This window comes from Helicoverpa armigera, chromosome 19 (genome assembly GCF_030705265.1).
Source record: "Helicoverpa armigera isolate CAAS_96S chromosome 19, ASM3070526v1, whole genome shotgun sequence".
In the NCBI taxonomy this organism is placed as follows: Eukaryota; Metazoa; Arthropoda; class Insecta; order Lepidoptera; family Noctuidae; genus Helicoverpa; species Helicoverpa armigera.
Window position 1 is genome coordinate 8,191,551 of NC_087138.1, and position 16,914 is coordinate 8,208,464.

The 16,914-nt window shown below is 36.0% G+C and overlaps 1 protein-coding gene across 2 annotated transcripts in view; it reads right to left on the minus strand.

The window, feature by feature from the left end:
- Window positions 1-16,583, minus strand: part of LOC110374141 (kielin/chordin-like protein) — a 50,635-nt gene extending 34,052 nt beyond the window's left edge. For both annotated transcript variants that reach the window (XM_064039539.1, XM_064039540.1), the window contains exons 1-12: window positions 16,472-16,583; window positions 13,809-13,892; window positions 13,300-13,420; window positions 12,809-12,844; window positions 12,177-12,227; window positions 11,676-11,714; window positions 8,614-8,715; window positions 7,711-7,830; window positions 6,497-7,273; window positions 5,980-6,099; window positions 2,794-2,952; window positions 879-1,103 (exon numbers count right to left, since the gene is read on the minus strand). In XM_064039539.1, coding sequence (XP_063895609.1) covers window positions 879-1,103; window positions 2,794-2,952; window positions 5,980-6,099; window positions 6,497-7,273; window positions 7,711-7,830; window positions 8,614-8,715; window positions 11,676-11,714; window positions 12,177-12,227; window positions 12,809-12,844; window positions 13,300-13,420; window positions 13,809-13,838 — 1,780 coding nt within the window. In that variant the 5' untranslated portion in view covers window positions 13,839-13,892; window positions 16,472-16,583. The remainder of the gene's footprint in view (window positions 1-878; window positions 1,104-2,793; window positions 2,953-5,979; window positions 6,100-6,496; window positions 7,274-7,710; window positions 7,831-8,613; window positions 8,716-11,675; window positions 11,715-12,176; window positions 12,228-12,808; window positions 12,845-13,299; window positions 13,421-13,808; window positions 13,893-16,471) is intronic.
- Window positions 16,584-16,914: the final 331 nt, after the last annotated feature.

Genomic DNA, 16,914 nt, shown 5'->3' on the forward strand with positions numbered 1-16,914 from the left:
AATTTACGTTAAAATAACTGAGCAACTGCTTGAGCATTAACTTTTCAAATATTTCACTAAAAGCTGGCAGAATTGAAATTGGTCTGAATTTACCATATCGCAATTGTCACTTTATTTAAATGCCTGAATTTAATGTGTTTCATGAGGTCGTGAAATACACTGGCGTCAATGCATTTATTGAATATGACAGTTAGATAGGGGCCAACGATGACAAATATATTACTTAAAAGTTTAGTGGAACACCAAAATATAAAATCGCATTTTGAAAATGGAAATAGAAATGATGTAATGGAAATGTGCTGTTATAAATTGACATGTTTAAATCAAATATGTGCCTCTTTTGTTCCATTGATAACCTATAAGTTTTTTTTTGTTTAATTTATTCAACTTTAAGTAATATTTCATAGAACTGGCGAAAATTTTAAAACTACAAAAACGATGTCCCACTGGCAAGGGGGTCACGGCCCCAGGTATCAAGGACCGAGACCACAGATAGAAGTTCCTGATCGGAATCAGACTGATTTGCTTAATTCGTTCATCTTTTAAGATGCAAATCGAGTATCTTGGCTATTAAGCCATTGGCTGGATTGGCTATCGCATAATACATAAGACACTTCGTCGACTTCATGACAAAAATCTAGATATTTGAGTTACTTTTCAGTTCTCTTATTAGCATGGTGATGTCAACAATAATATTGCGCGGTGCACAAGAATTGCAACACTCATTATGAATTTTCAGTATGACCGCACTACAGTTCGAAAAGAGTAGACAGTGATGAATTTCATCTGCCTATTTAAAAATGGCAAGATGACGACTTTTTGCGAATTTAAGAACTCGTGACGACTTGCGAAGAAGATGTTAAAGTTAAATAACATACTTCGTTCGTAACAATTTTTGAGTTCGCAGTATTCTCGTTCATTATGGCAATAACATCTGTTGCAAGCGTCTTTCATCCACGAGGTTCCTTCTTTGCACACTCTTTTATCAAGATTTTTCTTCTCACAATCTACGTTTGAACAGCGCCAACGGTTGCGTGCACATTTACACAATACACAATTTAGTTCCATCAATGCGCCCGGTGTGCAGGATCCTTGAGGTAGAGCTTAAACAAATATAAGATTATTTAATAACTTATTAAATAGATTAAACTGTTTACAAGATTGTCGGGCATGTGCCCACCAGAACTACTAACTGACAGATTTAATAAGAAGGACGAGGTAAAAGTGCAGGAAGCAAAAATGAGAATAGTTAAACAGGATGGATAAAATTAGTTTATCAAAGGTAGTCTGAAAGAAGCGCCAGTAATAGAAAAAAATAGAGGTCAGTGTTGATGAAAGTTGATGAAAGGAGAAATGGAAGAAAAATACATTTTGCGCCAAATGACTTGGGAACTCGGCAGAAGAAGAGAACAAGTAACTGGCACTGCTCGGTGTTGATATATATATTTAAACTGGGCCGTGCGAGCGAGTAGTAGTTGTCAGTAAAGAAGTTGTTGATCATACTAGACTCATAAGCAAATTAGAAAAATATGGTGTGAGAGGTATAGCGTTAGATTGGTTTAAATCGTACCTAACTGGCAGAACACAAATAACTCGTGTAACTAAATTTAATAGCAAAACCAATACTCTCGAAAATTTCGACTCCAATCCCAGATTTAACCATTTTGGAGTACCACAAGGAAGCATTTTAGGTCCTTTATTATTCCTCATCTACGTTAATGATTTTCCCCAGGTGGTCTACAACCACGAATGTGTTTTATTTGCGGATGATACCTGTGTAATTATACGGTGTGATAATGAAAAAAACTATAAAGAGGAAATACATAAACTACTAAAAGAGATTACTGAATGGCTCGATATAAATGCATTAAAAATAAACTTAGATAAAACGAAAATAACACTATCGAAAATAATCACTTGCAATAATACACCCATCGAACAGGTCAAAAACATTAAGTTTCTTGGGATTACAGTAGACGAACACCTTATATGGAAAGATCATATCGATAACATCTGTAAAAAAATTAATAAATCTGTTTTTGCTATAAAAAGAATCAAAGATTCTTCTTCGAAACACACATCTTTAATGGTGTACCATGCCTACGTGTGCTCCATTATACGATATGGCATAGTGATATGGGGGTATACAGCAGATCTTATGCGTGTTTTTATTGCACAGAAGAAATGTATTCGCGCTATCTTTAATGCTAAATGGTCAGACTCTTGCAGGCCCATTTTCAAACAAGAAAAAATATTAACTGTCCCTAGCATGTACACTTATGAAGTGGCCAAATTCGTCAAATCCAATATTGAATTGTTTGAACGTAAAAATAATACAAACAAGCGCAAAGTCACTCATTCTTATTTAAAAATGCCAATTCCACGGCTGGAAATGTGCAGACGAAGTTGCGTGTACATGGCGCCGCTTATCTTTAACTCTCTGCCCCAGAAGATAATCGAATTGCCATATGAGAAATTCTGTAGGTCTCTACGAACGTGGCTAATAGAAGAGAGCTTCTATTCTGTAGAGGAGTTTATAAGAAAGTTTTCGACTCAATCCTATCATTTTAGAAATGCATTGTAACTACTCTTATCATATTTTAAGTATTGTGTTTCTTTTGTGTGAGTGTTACAACTGATAGATTTAGTCTGTGTTTTCTTTTTTTCTCTCTCAATATTTGCATGCTGTTTTATAACTGCGGAATGTGTCCAGCACTTTAATTAAATTTTGTACCAACTCTTGTACCACATTTTATGCAAATAAATGAAATTATTATTATTATTATGACGTACCAGGTAGTTTCGGTGGTGTTGGATATAATACTCTATTGCACGGGTTTTTGGTGCAAAACCATTCACCCTTATAACAAAGGCAGCGGTTGCAGTCCACTGTTTTTCGTCGCCACTCTATACACTCGTTAATGCCTTCCTGACTCCTGACCGTTGGGGATTCTGAAAATAATAATAATAATGTCGGGACACCTTTTCACACACGGTTGGTTAGCCCCATGGTAAGTTATTAATTAACTTGTGTTATGGGTGCTAACACAACTGATAAATTAATATAGTTACACATATACATATTTATAAATACATATTGTAACACCCAGACCACGGCCAACAAGCATGCTCATCACACAAATGTCGACCGAACCGGGAATCGAACCGGGACCTCAGATTCGGCAGTCCGGCTTGGTGACCATTGCGCCACAGAAGTCGTGAAAATAAATAGACTGAACTGACGGCTGATGGCTGGCCTGATGGTTTGAAACCAAAATATATCTATAGTCATCTTATTCCAAAAGGTAGACTTTTGCAGGATTTTATGCAACGTCACACTAGTTGCACGGTCCCAAAAGTAGAAGTCCAAAAGGTAATCATCAATTCAATCAAATGTTATATTCGGTGTGATACTGACCGGATATCTTCCAAATCGTTACACCTCTACTGATTTTGTGCCCCATCAAACTATCAGCCGATTACAGTACTGCGATTCTATAAAATTCGAACAACAACTCGCATTTCACTTCGATTCGAAATGTCATTTCATACTTTAGGGGAGGTAGGGGAGGGATGGGCAGGATGGCATAAACAATCAGATTTTACAGATAATCAACTTTTATTGCCCTTTCTTATGTTTGGCTAGATATAATCAAAGAGCTTTCCTAAAAATTACAATCAGTTTCAACATTACGAGATATTTATTAAACGGTTTTATTTAGCTCACCCCGTTTGTTTTATTATTTATTCTTGGGTCAAATTTAGTAATTCAAATTTCACCCTCTTCCTGTCAACCGATTGATCTGAAATTTTGTATACACCTTTAATTCCGATGACAATACAATATAGTAATATCAATAACATTGTAAATCCAATATGGCCGCCGGCACAAAATGGCACAACCCCCTCAATATGGGTATCAAATGAAAGGGCTACACAAGTAGAATACTATCAGCAACCCCAGCGGGGCCCAACAGGGCCAAGGCCTGCCTGGGCTGCGGGATTGTTCGAAAGAGTTACCGTGGCCCTGGAACATAAAAGGCCTACGACGAAACATAACTGTTTTTAGTTGGTAAGAGTCTGGCATTCCCTTACCGCTGCTGACCCAGGGAGGAGTCACTAGATGATTTTTGGCGTCGTTAAAAAAATAGACTTTTTTTAAATTAGATTGTAATAAATTATCAGGTAAGAGATCGTGTAATAATGATGCACTAAATGAATTAGATAGAATGAGGAATATTCGGTAGGCATTTTCATTAAATACTAAAAACAAGAAAATAAAAAATCGGTAAAAAAACTTTTAAGTTAAACGGTTTTATCTTATGTGCACTATTAATCTATTCTTTATTTACTAATCTATAAATTAAACTGAAATCCAAGCCTAAATACATAGATTCTAAAAATACCGGTTACTTATATCGAAAATGTTTACAGAAGGAGAAATGGGCATCTAGACTTGCGGGTGGTTTGGGCATGCCCAACGCCTATTATGTTCAGTTGAGGATTTTTAACTATTGTCAAATACAGAAAGATGCAGTTTAAATTCAAAAAGACTGGTTTGCGACGGGAAATTCCTAAAGATTTAATATAATGAGCAATACAAGAGGTATCAAAAGGTTCAAAAATAAAAATAGCAGCTGATAAATATGGAGTCCCTAGATCAAGTTGGCATCGGTACCTGAAACAAGATTCTATAAAGGATTTTTCGCGCAGATTTATAACCTCACAAATTTTCACTGACGAAGAAGAACAAAAATTTACAAATTATTCATTACATGGTATGTCCAAGCCTCCCTACCATAGGGAGCATTGGACACTTTTGACTTAGTTTATAAAAAAAAATCGGTAAAAAAACTTTTAAGTTAAACGGTTTTATCTTATGTGCACTGAAAACTAGAAAATAATAAATAGTTACTTACCTGTCAACCTACGTAGGTGGTCCTGGTCATATTAGACTAAAATAAAAACGTGGGGCCCATTAACTATTGCTGTAGTACTCTCTTCTAGAGGTATAATAGGTGTGGATTCCATCGACTTACTATAATCGTAACTGGAGATTTTGAGAATTATTTTATTATTCTACTATTGACAATTTATTAATAATAGAAAATACACATACCTTTCATTAGTTTTCTCTTTATAACGATCCGAAACCGCAACAAAATATTTAAGTACTTTTACGATTGTTTGTTCTTGACATGTCACAGAAATGACAGATAGTCTATGGATGAACACCGTTAAAAGTTGGTAACGTAAACTACCCAATAAAAAAAAACAAAACTATGATCAAATCAGAATAAAAGGACCCCCCTTTTATTCTGATTTGATCATGTCTCCCAACTACCCATCTCTCCCCTACCTCCCCAGATTTACGAAATTCGTCGTCCGCGCGCGACTGTCGCGGCCCTCGGCAGCGGTGCCATACATTTTCATAGGTTGACTATTGTCGCGTCCACGGAATTCTACCTTTAGAACGAATGCGAAGTGAGAGTGATGTCGAAGTGAAATGTGAGATTTTATAGAATCGACGTACAGGGCGCAGAGTGCGTCCTCTTAGTATTAGCATGTCTGTTGCCGCTGCGTCTGCCTAGCCTTTTCCCAAGTATGATGGGGTCGGCTTCCAATCTAACCGGATGTAGCTGAGTACCATTTTGATCACCATTGGGTTGCCCTGGTAACTAACTGGGTTCAGGAGGTGAGATAGGGCAGTCGCTCCTTTTAAAACACTGGTTCTCAGCTGCACCTGGTTAGACTAGAAGCCGACCCCATCATAGTTAGGAAAAAGGCTCGGGAGAAGATATTAAGTTCATCCATCGGGTAGCCAGCAAACTTTTGAGAAACGGTACGTAATTGGGCAATTGATGACTTTGTTCACTGTCACACTTTTTGCTTCCTGAGGAAGAAACTCCACGCGTTCTAGTAAAACTACTTTAGCAATTTGTTGTTAGACAATAATGTTGGGTATGGAAAAAAACATACTTTTTGAGGGTTTCCGACATCTATTCGTTGAACAGTGCCATTGGTTACGGATACATGTACATTTCATACATTTTATTTGCAAAGTTTCATCTTTGGAACACTTTCCTTTATCAGGACTTGCTAAAACAAATGAAAAAAAAAATTTTTATCTTGACTTTTGTTTGTCACATTTTCTGGCTTATGTCGATCCGTGTTGTTGTTGTTACAGCCTTTATATCGTCCCACTGCTGAGCACAGCCCTCCTCTCACACGGAGAAGGATTGAGCATTAATCGCCACGCTTACTCAATGCGGGTTGGTGATTTCAGACTGTTATAGTCCAGATTTCCTCGAGATGTTTTCCTTCACCTTTTTATCAGCCATTGGTGTCTAAGTTATACTTAGAAAGTACTTACAAACTTAGAAAAGTTGCATTGGTATTTGCCTGACCTGGAATCGAACCCGCCTGGAATCGAATCGAAATGTCGATCCGTAGCTAAATATAATGTCAGATTTAAATAAATATCAAAAACACTTACAAGTTTGTCTATGTGGTTTGGTTGAGCAATGTATTAGAGTGCAAGCCCAAGTACCTTTAATACAATGGCAACTGTTGCAGTCTTCTTTTTTACTTTGTCCGGCTCTACACTCGACGGAGTTCATGTTTTTGTATTTTTTATTTTTATTTTTAATATTCTTCTTGCATTTTATTAGAGTGCAAAACCAACGACCGTTAATACACCCGCAGCGGTTGCAGTTAACTTTTCTAGTTTGTCCGTCTTTACACTGGACAGCGTTAAGCTTCTTTATATTTTTACCATTCTTCCCGCATTTCATTAGAGTGCAAAGCCAACCACCGTTAATACACGAGCAGCGGTTGCAGTTTATTTTCTTAGTTTGTCCGTCTTTACACTGGGCAGTGTTAATCTCCTTTTTATTTGAAAGATTCTTCCCGCATTTTATGAGGTTGCAAAGCCAACCACCGTTAATACACCCGCAGCGGTTGCAGTCAACTTTTTTAGTTTGTCCGTCTTTACACTGGACAGCGTTAAGCTTCTTTGTATTTTTAATATTCTTCCTGCATTTCATTAGAGTGCAAAACCACCGACCGGCAATACACCCGCAGCGGTTGCAGTCAATTTTTTTAGTTTGTCCGTCTTTACACTGGACGGCCTCTGTTTCCTCTTTCTCTTTTTTGCACAGTTTTAAAGTACAAACCCAATTACCTCCCTTACAACTGCAGTCATTGCAATCTTCTCTTTTGCTTTGCCCATTTTTACAATTGTCGGTGTCATGACTTCTAACTACTGCGCTTCCTGAAAAACAGGAGTATTTACGTCACTACACTTCAACAAAGTCCTTTATCAGAACTGCTTGTTCAGTTACGATAAACGCGAAAACAATAGATTTTATTCTAAATATGAAACTGCCACGTTTAATAATAAGGAGGTTAATGTTTCAAAATTGCCCCGGGTATTGATTTTAAGACGAAGGCGCTCACTATGATGGAATTCTGTCACCCTTCCATCCTAGACGCATCGGGCCTACATCAGAGGTGCATTTTGTTTCAAGAAGTGCTTAAAGAGCAGTCAACAAACTCAACGGGATATTTGAGGTTCAAAGAGTGCCGGGTCTGCGGTATGGTCCGAAACAAATCAGATCAGCTCAGTTTCAGTTTCAACCAGTAACTTTGGGACTCTCCCTTATTTGTTTAGCTATACTTTACTTAACTTGATAATTTGATTTTACTTACGGTACGCCTTTTGACAATTCTTTTTAGTGCAAATTTCAACTCCATTACGACACAAGCAATAGTTGCAGGAATCTATTTGGCGTTTTTCACCGTTTTCACAAGGTCGCCGGTCTTCGGATTCTGAAACATAATAGACGTGTGTTAGAAACATATACAATGTACATATTTGATAACCTTTTGCTTTTTCGCTTTGCAGTTTGACAGCGATTGAAATGAAATGATTGTTTATTTGGAGAATAGTGCCGGCTTCTTTTTGGGCCGGCGAGTGGAAATAGATAATAAATAATGTTGTCCAAGGCCGAAATCGACTATGGCATCACGCGCATATTGACGTGCACGAACATTTGCGCACTCACTATTCCTTCACTCTCGTAGACCGATGGGACGGAACATCTGACACGGCCGGAGAGCGATCAGGCGCAAGATAGACATTAACGTGATCTCCGATGCAAGGGTTTATAAATCCCAAACTTCCAGAATACGGGCTGCTTCGTGAAAGTTTTAAAACGCACCAAGCTTTTCGGCCCGACTTGGGAAACCAAAACGAGACCTCGTGCAGTACAGACCTCTTGCGACCGTGACTAGACCAACGAGGCAGTAGTATAAATACATTGTAAGTAATAAAATTAAGCAATTGGGGGAGATCTTTGTCCAGTAGTGGACGTTTCAAGCTGTGAAGACGACAACGTATATGTATGTACCAATCTTAGGGGTATCGAGTTGCTCGGGTAGCTGGGCTGTGTGTTACGGCCTTTTTATCGTCCCACTGCTGGGCACAGGCCTCCTCTCACATGGAGAAGGATAGGCGGTCACTCCATGAAAAACACTGGTACTCGGCTGCATCCGATTAGTCTCGAAGACGACAACAAAACAGGGAAAAGGCTTATAAAAATGTAGTCTTACTTGAAGGACAAATCGTGCCAGTGCATATGTACATTTGCCCAGCTACGCAGGTGCAGTAATTACAACCCACTTTCGTCTTAGCTCCCATCGTGCAGAATTTTGCTGAAAAATAAATAATATTTGCATTTATTTTTGTTTTAATTGGATGGCATCATTTAAGTCATACCTAGAAAATAACCCCCTTACTTATAAAATCTCTAATCACCTTCTAAGCAACATTTTAACTAATCACTACTTAAAGTCTTAAGCAGTGATTAATTGTTAGTTAAGACATGCTTAAGCAACGTTTATAAGTAAGAATTTTCTTAAACAGCCCTTAAGTATTACTACATTTAATTCACGTTTATAAGTAAGGCTGTATGTCTTTAAAATTATGGTGGCACACAGTTTAATTGACAATTGAGCATTCAAATGTATACCTTTTAAATTACCAAAAAAAATATTACTCCATCTATTATAGTGCAGTCATTGAAGCATTATTGCTACGATTTTTTTTACTGTGAACCGATTTGTATGAAATTTTGGAATTAGGTTCATCTTACCCTTAACTTTAAAAGTGAAAATGATTTGAACTCTGCCACCCCCCCTGGGGGTGGTTGCCATCCCTTCTTTGGGGTGAATATTTTTTTTGCAAAATAACCTCGGATATCGATAGAAGACCTAATTTTAAGCTAAAGTTGTCTTTAAAGTTTTAAAAAAAATCCAATAGTTTTCAAGTTATTGGCAATTGAAAATTCGCAATTTTTTCACGTTTTTCATCGGTTTTTTGCAAATATCTCCAAAAATATACGTTTTATCGAAAATGTATAAAGAACAAAATTGTAGCAGGTAAAACAACGAACAATTTGTTTTTTTTTATAACATGTCCTAAGTGCAATATTAAGCTAGATATTAAAGATCGGAAGATAGCGGCGAGTAGATGCATTTTATACATTCTATTACAAATGGGTTTTGTAGTGCTTGAAATAAGCTTTAAGATGAGCACTATTAAAAGTCTTTTGCACGTAAAATAAGTGAGCTGTATTGCAAATAAGGGGAGCATCTTATATTTTTTCTTTTAAATCAATGGGTTTCATGAGTGCCATTTCCACCAAAATTAAAATTAATCGTATTCCGCCTAGGATTAACTTTATTATGAAGAGTTTGATAGATAGTATCAGTTTGGCTGCTTCAGGACAGATATTTTTCAAAAAAGTCACGATTAACGAAAAGAACAAAATTTCAAATTAAAGAAAAACTCACTTGTTTTTCATAATATCTCAAAAATTACGACAGATACGTATAAAAGTGTACTAATAAAAAAATTAGGTATTTTTGTGACAAACAATTTGGTTTGTTTGTTTTTTCTGTCGAACAAAAATTGACGGAGATATGATTGTTTAAAGAGCGCGTGGAAGCGCAATCACAGCCTCTCTTAAGCCCTTTAACCCTTCACCGTTTTAGAAAAAAGTTCTTTACTACTCGTATATATTGCAATGATGGATGTTGTAGCCCTCTTAATTACTTTTACAGTGGTTTTTTTTAAATTGTGATAGCATGAAAATTTAAGGAGTTACGGTCCAAAAACTTGTCATATTTTTTTCTACTTAGTAACTGAAAACTTCAGAGTGTCAATATTTGGAGCAATGTGAAAGTAGGCAGTATAATAAAGAGTCATAACTATTGTAATGTGTATATATGTCACCGGAAAATAATAAAACTCGTAAATTGATCAACTTACTAAAATGATAGATGGCATAAACTACGTCGATTAAATTTCAGACAAAATAAAAAACGGCTTTGATCTTTAATATCTAGCTTAATATTGCACTTAGGACATGTTATAAAAAAAACAAATTGTTCGTTGTTTTACCTGCTACAATTTTGTTCTTTATACATTTTCGATAAAACGTATATTTTTGGAGATATTTGCAAAAAACCGATGAAAAACGTGAAAAAATTGCGAATTTTCAATTGCCAATAACTTTAAAAGTATTGGATTTTTTTAAAAACTTTAAAGACAACTTTTGCTTAAAATTAGGTCTTCTATCGATATCCGAGGTTATTTTGCAAAAAAATATTCACCCCAAAAGAGGGGGTGGCAACCACCCCCAGGGGGGGTGGCGGAGTTCAAATCATTTTCGCTTTTAAAGTTAAGGGTAAGATGAACCTAATTCCAAAATTTCATGCAAATCGGTTCACAGTAAAAAAATTCGGAGGTTAGACCGTATTTTTCGCTTCAATGACTGCACTATTAGATATGCAATGTGATATTGGTTAATTTTTTACAAAAATCAAACATTGGGTAGAATATGGGACGATAGGGCAAAAAAAATGTGATTATAATTATTCCGGATTTTAGATTTTGGAAAGTATTTTTATTAAGACGCTTATATTAGCTTCACTTGTAACTATGTATGTAAGAAAATCTTGGAATCTTAATTGGACTCACTTCCCGGTCTCCGATTAGGGTGAAATTTTGCACATGCTCGGAATTCTGATGACAATATATATGACTAGCCAAAAAACGTCATTATAAATCAAATATGGCGGCCTCCCCAAAATGGCTAACTGGCTATTGGAAATCCACCCCCATGATATGGGTATCAAATGAAAGGGTTTGCTGTCAGGAATACGAAAAAAGTATGAAATAAAAATAATAGTTTAAAAAACTAAAGAACACGATTTTTTTTAAATTTAAATAATAATAAAAAACAAATAATTCCGACATTTAGTTTGATGAAAGAAAGCGATTTTTTTTGGACAATACGCTCTACGCTTCCTTTCAACGCAACACAAATTGAGAATGGGGGACCGTGGCGTCACGTCTATGTGTACTTAGAAGGGACGTAAGACAAAATTCAAACACAAAAAAAAACAAAAAAAAAAATACGGTCGAATTGAGAACCTCCGTTTTTTGGAAAGTCGGTTAAAAAGAAAAAATACGTCTCCTTTATTTTAAGGTAACCTAAAAAACGTACTAATTATTTTGTTCCATTCGCCATGCATAATCCTTGTTCTATTTTAGATACACGATTTCAGTTACAGTAATTTTCTCAGAATGGATTAATTGTAATATTTACCTGCTTCGGTCAGAGGAAAACTTTGACCTTTAATTTCATCTGAAAAAAAAAAATTTAGGGAATTTTACTAGTGTACCTAGTTGTCTTGTTGGTAGGTTTGGTTTTCTCGGCTATATGTCGGTGTTTATAGATATCCCGATCCGCAACCCTCATTAATTATAAAATAAAATGTATAACTACCAGTTATATAGGATGTGTCGTTCACAATCACATTCAATCCTATCGCATATACTTTATGATATTCTACAGCGAATTGTAAAAAAATAACCTAATCCATTCAGTGGTTCAACCACAGGCGTCATTTTTCGTTTTTATAATTTACAACATCATGTGTAAAGCAGAGATAAAGTTAGGAGTATCGAATGTTTTGATCAGTTGGCAGCTGTCAGTTTTTAGGGAGAATTTCAGTTGTTTGTAATGACTGACTTTTATATGGTGTTCTAATTTTCGCTCATTTATAAAGTAAAAATGGATTAGAAAATAAAGAGCATAAAATCTTACCAAAGCCACTAGAGTTCGTAGTATATTCGTAAACCTGTAGTAATCGTAGTGCTAAAATGAATTAAATTGTTAGTATTTAGTAATGTATGTAATGTTATAATATATTAATTTAATGACATGATGTCATAATACAATTATTGGTACGGTCGGGCCGTGGATGGGTGACCATTGTCGTGACGAGTTCTGCTTCGGAAGGCACGTCGTATAGGGGTGTCCATTAACACAGACCGGCTCGGAGAGCATCGGCGCGCATTTTTCTTTTCACACAGACCGGAACCGATCGGCTGCGTGAGCGAGAGCATGCAATCGGAGACCGAGAAAAAGTACGCGATCGGAGCCGATCAGCTCGTCTAATTATTTCTCACCAAGCGCCTTCGAGCATTCTTAATAATAAAAGCAGTGCTCATGCAAAAATAAAGCTTACTTTAAATACTAAGAACTCAGTTTTCAATGTGTTAACAATTTGCTCTCCTCTCCGAGCCGGTCTGTGTGAACGGACCCTAGGAAAACCAGTGGGTTACATGCAGACCTAGAATAAAAAGGTCTCCACAAGATCCATGTTTTTAATCATGCTACGAACCACAAACAGCGGGAGTCATTTATAGGTAAAAATTATTGAAAATGTTACTTACTAATTTTAGCTTCTGCTAATGTTATTGTATCTGCCTCTGCATCAGAAAATTTAATATGGTAAACATAAGTAACTTTGAATAAAAAAATATAATAATTTCGTCAGTTTTTTTCAAGGTTTGTATGTAGGCACTTTCTAAGTATAATCTATCTTAGACACCAATGACTGTGTTTCGAATGGCACGTTAAACTGTAGGTCCCTGCTCTCATTGAACATTGGTAGTTAAGGGTAGTCAGAAGCCAGTAAGTCTGACACCAGTCTAACAAAGGGGTATTGGGTTGCCCGGGTAACTAGGTTGAGGAGATTAGATAGGCAGTCGCAACTTGTAAAACACGCTCAGCCGCATCCGGTTAGACTGGAAGTCGTCTCCAACATAGTTCGGCAAAGGCTGGGCAGATGATGAGTTTATTTAATTTAAATATTTACACCAACAATATTTATCTATATTTACGTAAAACAGACAATATTTAAAACTTCTCATTTATTTCGTACCTCGTAGGTGCCTGTGGTAGTTATTTGCGAACGTTCTAAGGTGGCCGGTAAAGAGGTCATGATCATGTGTGAAAAATTCTAAAGTTCCGGCCTCGCTGCTCAGAACCTCACCAACTGTGGCCTGAAATACAGTAATAAGAGCAATAATACTTCAAAAATTTTTTTTCTGTAAAAAATAATTTAAGATTTTTTTTTCTTTTTTTTTGAATACTGAACCGATTTGAATATTTATTTCATTAATAGAAAGCTAGACTATCGGTTGTGTCCGGGTACGGGAAGAAGTTTCACAGTCACAGTCGTCACGTCAGTGGGCACAGCGGCGACGCAAAACCGGTTTACTGACGCGAGCGCTGCTCGGCGCGCGTAAGAATAGTTAGTAGGTAAAAAACTGTAAAAAAGAATTACTGATGAACAGATATTATGTTCTGTTAATAATTCTGGACCACCAGTTTTTTTTGCACTGCTTAAAATTCATTCCTATATATTAATTAAAAATAAATATATCTTACCAAAATGAACAGCTGCAGCACACTCAACATGGTTGCTCAAAGCGAAACACTGTTGTTAATTTGCCATGAAGATTTTAAACGGAACTAATTAGAAAATAATGTGAAAAATTAATTGAAACATATCTGGCGTTTTAGAACGCGTGTGTTATTAAAATATTATTGTTAACCAGTAATTCAATAGCCTAATTGAAAGATTAATCAGTTGTAGTCTAACTAATTTTTATTTTATAAGCATTTACTACAGGTACTATTTATATAAAATAAAATCTGAAGTATTTTGGCACAAATGTATGCACATTACCATAATGACGTGAAAGTACTTAATGTTTTGTATGTCAAATAAATTTTTTGAACAATATTTGACCTATCTTATAAAAAAATGAAATATAAAATTATATTTTCTATTCTTGAGCAAAATAAAGAACTACTAGATTTTATACAAACATAAACGAATGTAAGTACGACGTACGTACCTATGTATCGTAAAATCAATAACTTTAAAATTACCTACGATAGCAACCGATTGTGTTCCTAATACTCAATTAACTTCATACGTTGAAAACCTACCGTTGCAGATCAAATTATAGGGAAATAATTATAATTTCTGTTAGACTAGGTAATTAGACTATTCGCAGACTTCAGACTAAACAGTCGGTCGACAGTCGACATGACGTTTGGCAATTTTTTTTTTAAATTAAATCTTTATTCCAGTCAAAGTTTTCAGTGGTTCTGATACCGGCTAAATACCTGATCTCTGTAATCTGCGCTATCATTCATCTTCAAGTATCAAGTTAGAATCAAGTTAGATGCCGCCATTTTCAAAAGATTTCAACTTTTTTCCGACTGTTTTTTTTTTCTTTTTTGCTTTTTCTATAATTGATTCGCTAAATACCTGCATGGTACCTGCGTGGTGAGTTCGGCTTGCCGTTAATGGAAAAATTTGGCAGTCGTTACAGGTAGTAGCTAGAAAGTGTGACAACCTGTCTTTCCAAGAGCTATCGAGCCAGTACAACTGCCATTCAGATTAGTCGCGCTATGTAAAACACTTGTTTTTCAGTTGCATCTGACTAAATTTCCAACATTGGGATACAACTAGACAGATGACGATATTGATCTACCTATATGTTCCCTAAACGTTGATTCCAAATCAAATCAAAATCAAAAATCGTTTATTCAATCTTCACTGCAAAACAGCACCGAAATTAACCATAGGCAGCTCCCAAAATGCCCATCCTTCATCACTTCCTATGTGTTTTTGCTGGGAAGAAATGGCGCAACTAACTCCCAACAACACATGTCTGTCTGTTCCATTTTGAATCAAGTCTTCTTTTGCGAAATTATTGGAGGAAAAACTGTTATTTTTTACTAGCCGTAGATAATTAACCCTTCAAACTTGCAATAATATTCGGTTCAAAAAATACCCCTCGTCATACACCAGTTTGGTTTTGGCAATTAAAAATTCGGACTGTACACGTTGCAAAGATCTCAAAGAGTGTCCGCACACTACAAACTTTTAGTCGGCCGATAGTTTGGGCTTGTAAATCAGTATGAAAATAAATAGAAGTACCAAAGATCATCTTAATAGTTAGGTACTTAGTTTAGTAGTACGCACATAACAAAGATCAGGTAGGTATTTAGCCGCTATCAGACCGACTGTGAACTTTGATTGGAATAAAGATGTTCAATAAAAAAAGTTTGCCAACCATCGCGTCAATTGTTGGCCGACTGTTTAGTCTGCAGTGTACGGGTACTCTAAAAGTTTGTAAAATAAACACAGGAACGTTGCACAGAACCTGTTTGAGTAGCTGATAAAAAATGCAATCCTTAACGCAGAGGGAATTTTAAAACTGCGGAGGTAGGAAAAGGCGCTTCATTTTTTCGCGAAACGTACCAGCGTACGTAGTACTGTTGCGACACAGAGGAAGGAAATATAGCGGAGATGACGTAAGGAAGGTAGATCAGGCGCTTTCTTGTAGGTCAAGTGGGTGTGATCAATTACTAGAACTAAGAAACGATTGGGTTCCTTGTCAAATTAATACCAATCTGTCTAAGGTTGGTCTTGATTAACTGATGATTTTATTTTGACAATCATGGGAGGGTTCTACAGAAGGCGTGTAAGGGCCGAGTTAGTTACGTTCCTATTCCCCCGAACTCTTGCATCTTAGCGCGCTACTTTCTTAGTAGATTTTGCGTTATGATATCTCCGCTAGTCATTTTGTTCTCCTTGTGTTGTGAATTCTCGCTAAAGGCAGGTATGATTCACAAATTGTCTGCTAAGAGCTAGTTTTTAATGCTGAGATGTTTTTAAATAAAATATTAGTACTATGTTTGCTTCCTTTGAGATGTTTGCAAAAGGGAAGTGCTTTAGGAACTAGCACTGTGACAAAAAGAGAATAATTATTTTGTTCGTTTATTCCTTAGCTAAGTTTTAATTAGGTTAATATTCAACAGCATATATTTTTAATTTACATACATGGATTTTGAAGATTAGTAAAAAAAAGTCAAAGATTTTTACAAAAATAATACTAGAACAAAATCAGGCCTACCCATTTCTCTATTTTGTGTGATAGCATCAAATTACTTTTGAGTTTCTGCAAGACCGAGTAGGTACAGATTATTCAGTTTAATTTTAACACATAAAAACAATGCTGAAAAATACATACCTACGTGATTATTTATAATTCATTAAGCATTACTCCAAATTACATTATTATTAAAAATGTGCAATAAATATTAAATTTTCTTTCAGATGTATCTAATCACCACTTTGAACTAACTCTGGGTGACTGACAATGAATTTTCCGATAACGATTTATAATCGATTTGATTCGATTTTCTGCTTTCAACTCGAATGGGTAAATAGATTTGATGAGCGTCACGCTCCATCTCGAAAAATATTAAAGTGGACATTGTTAATCCTCATGCGAAGATTATAGCTGAGCCTATCGTTCAAAAGGATGTTGTTACCTAAATTTTTTTGGTGGAAAATTATCAAAATCGAAAATCATTTATTCAAAGTATGCTGAAAATCAGCACTTTTTGAATGTCAAATTTACAAAAGACAGCCCCCATATGACATTCCGCCGGGAGGGTGCAGCTTGAGGGA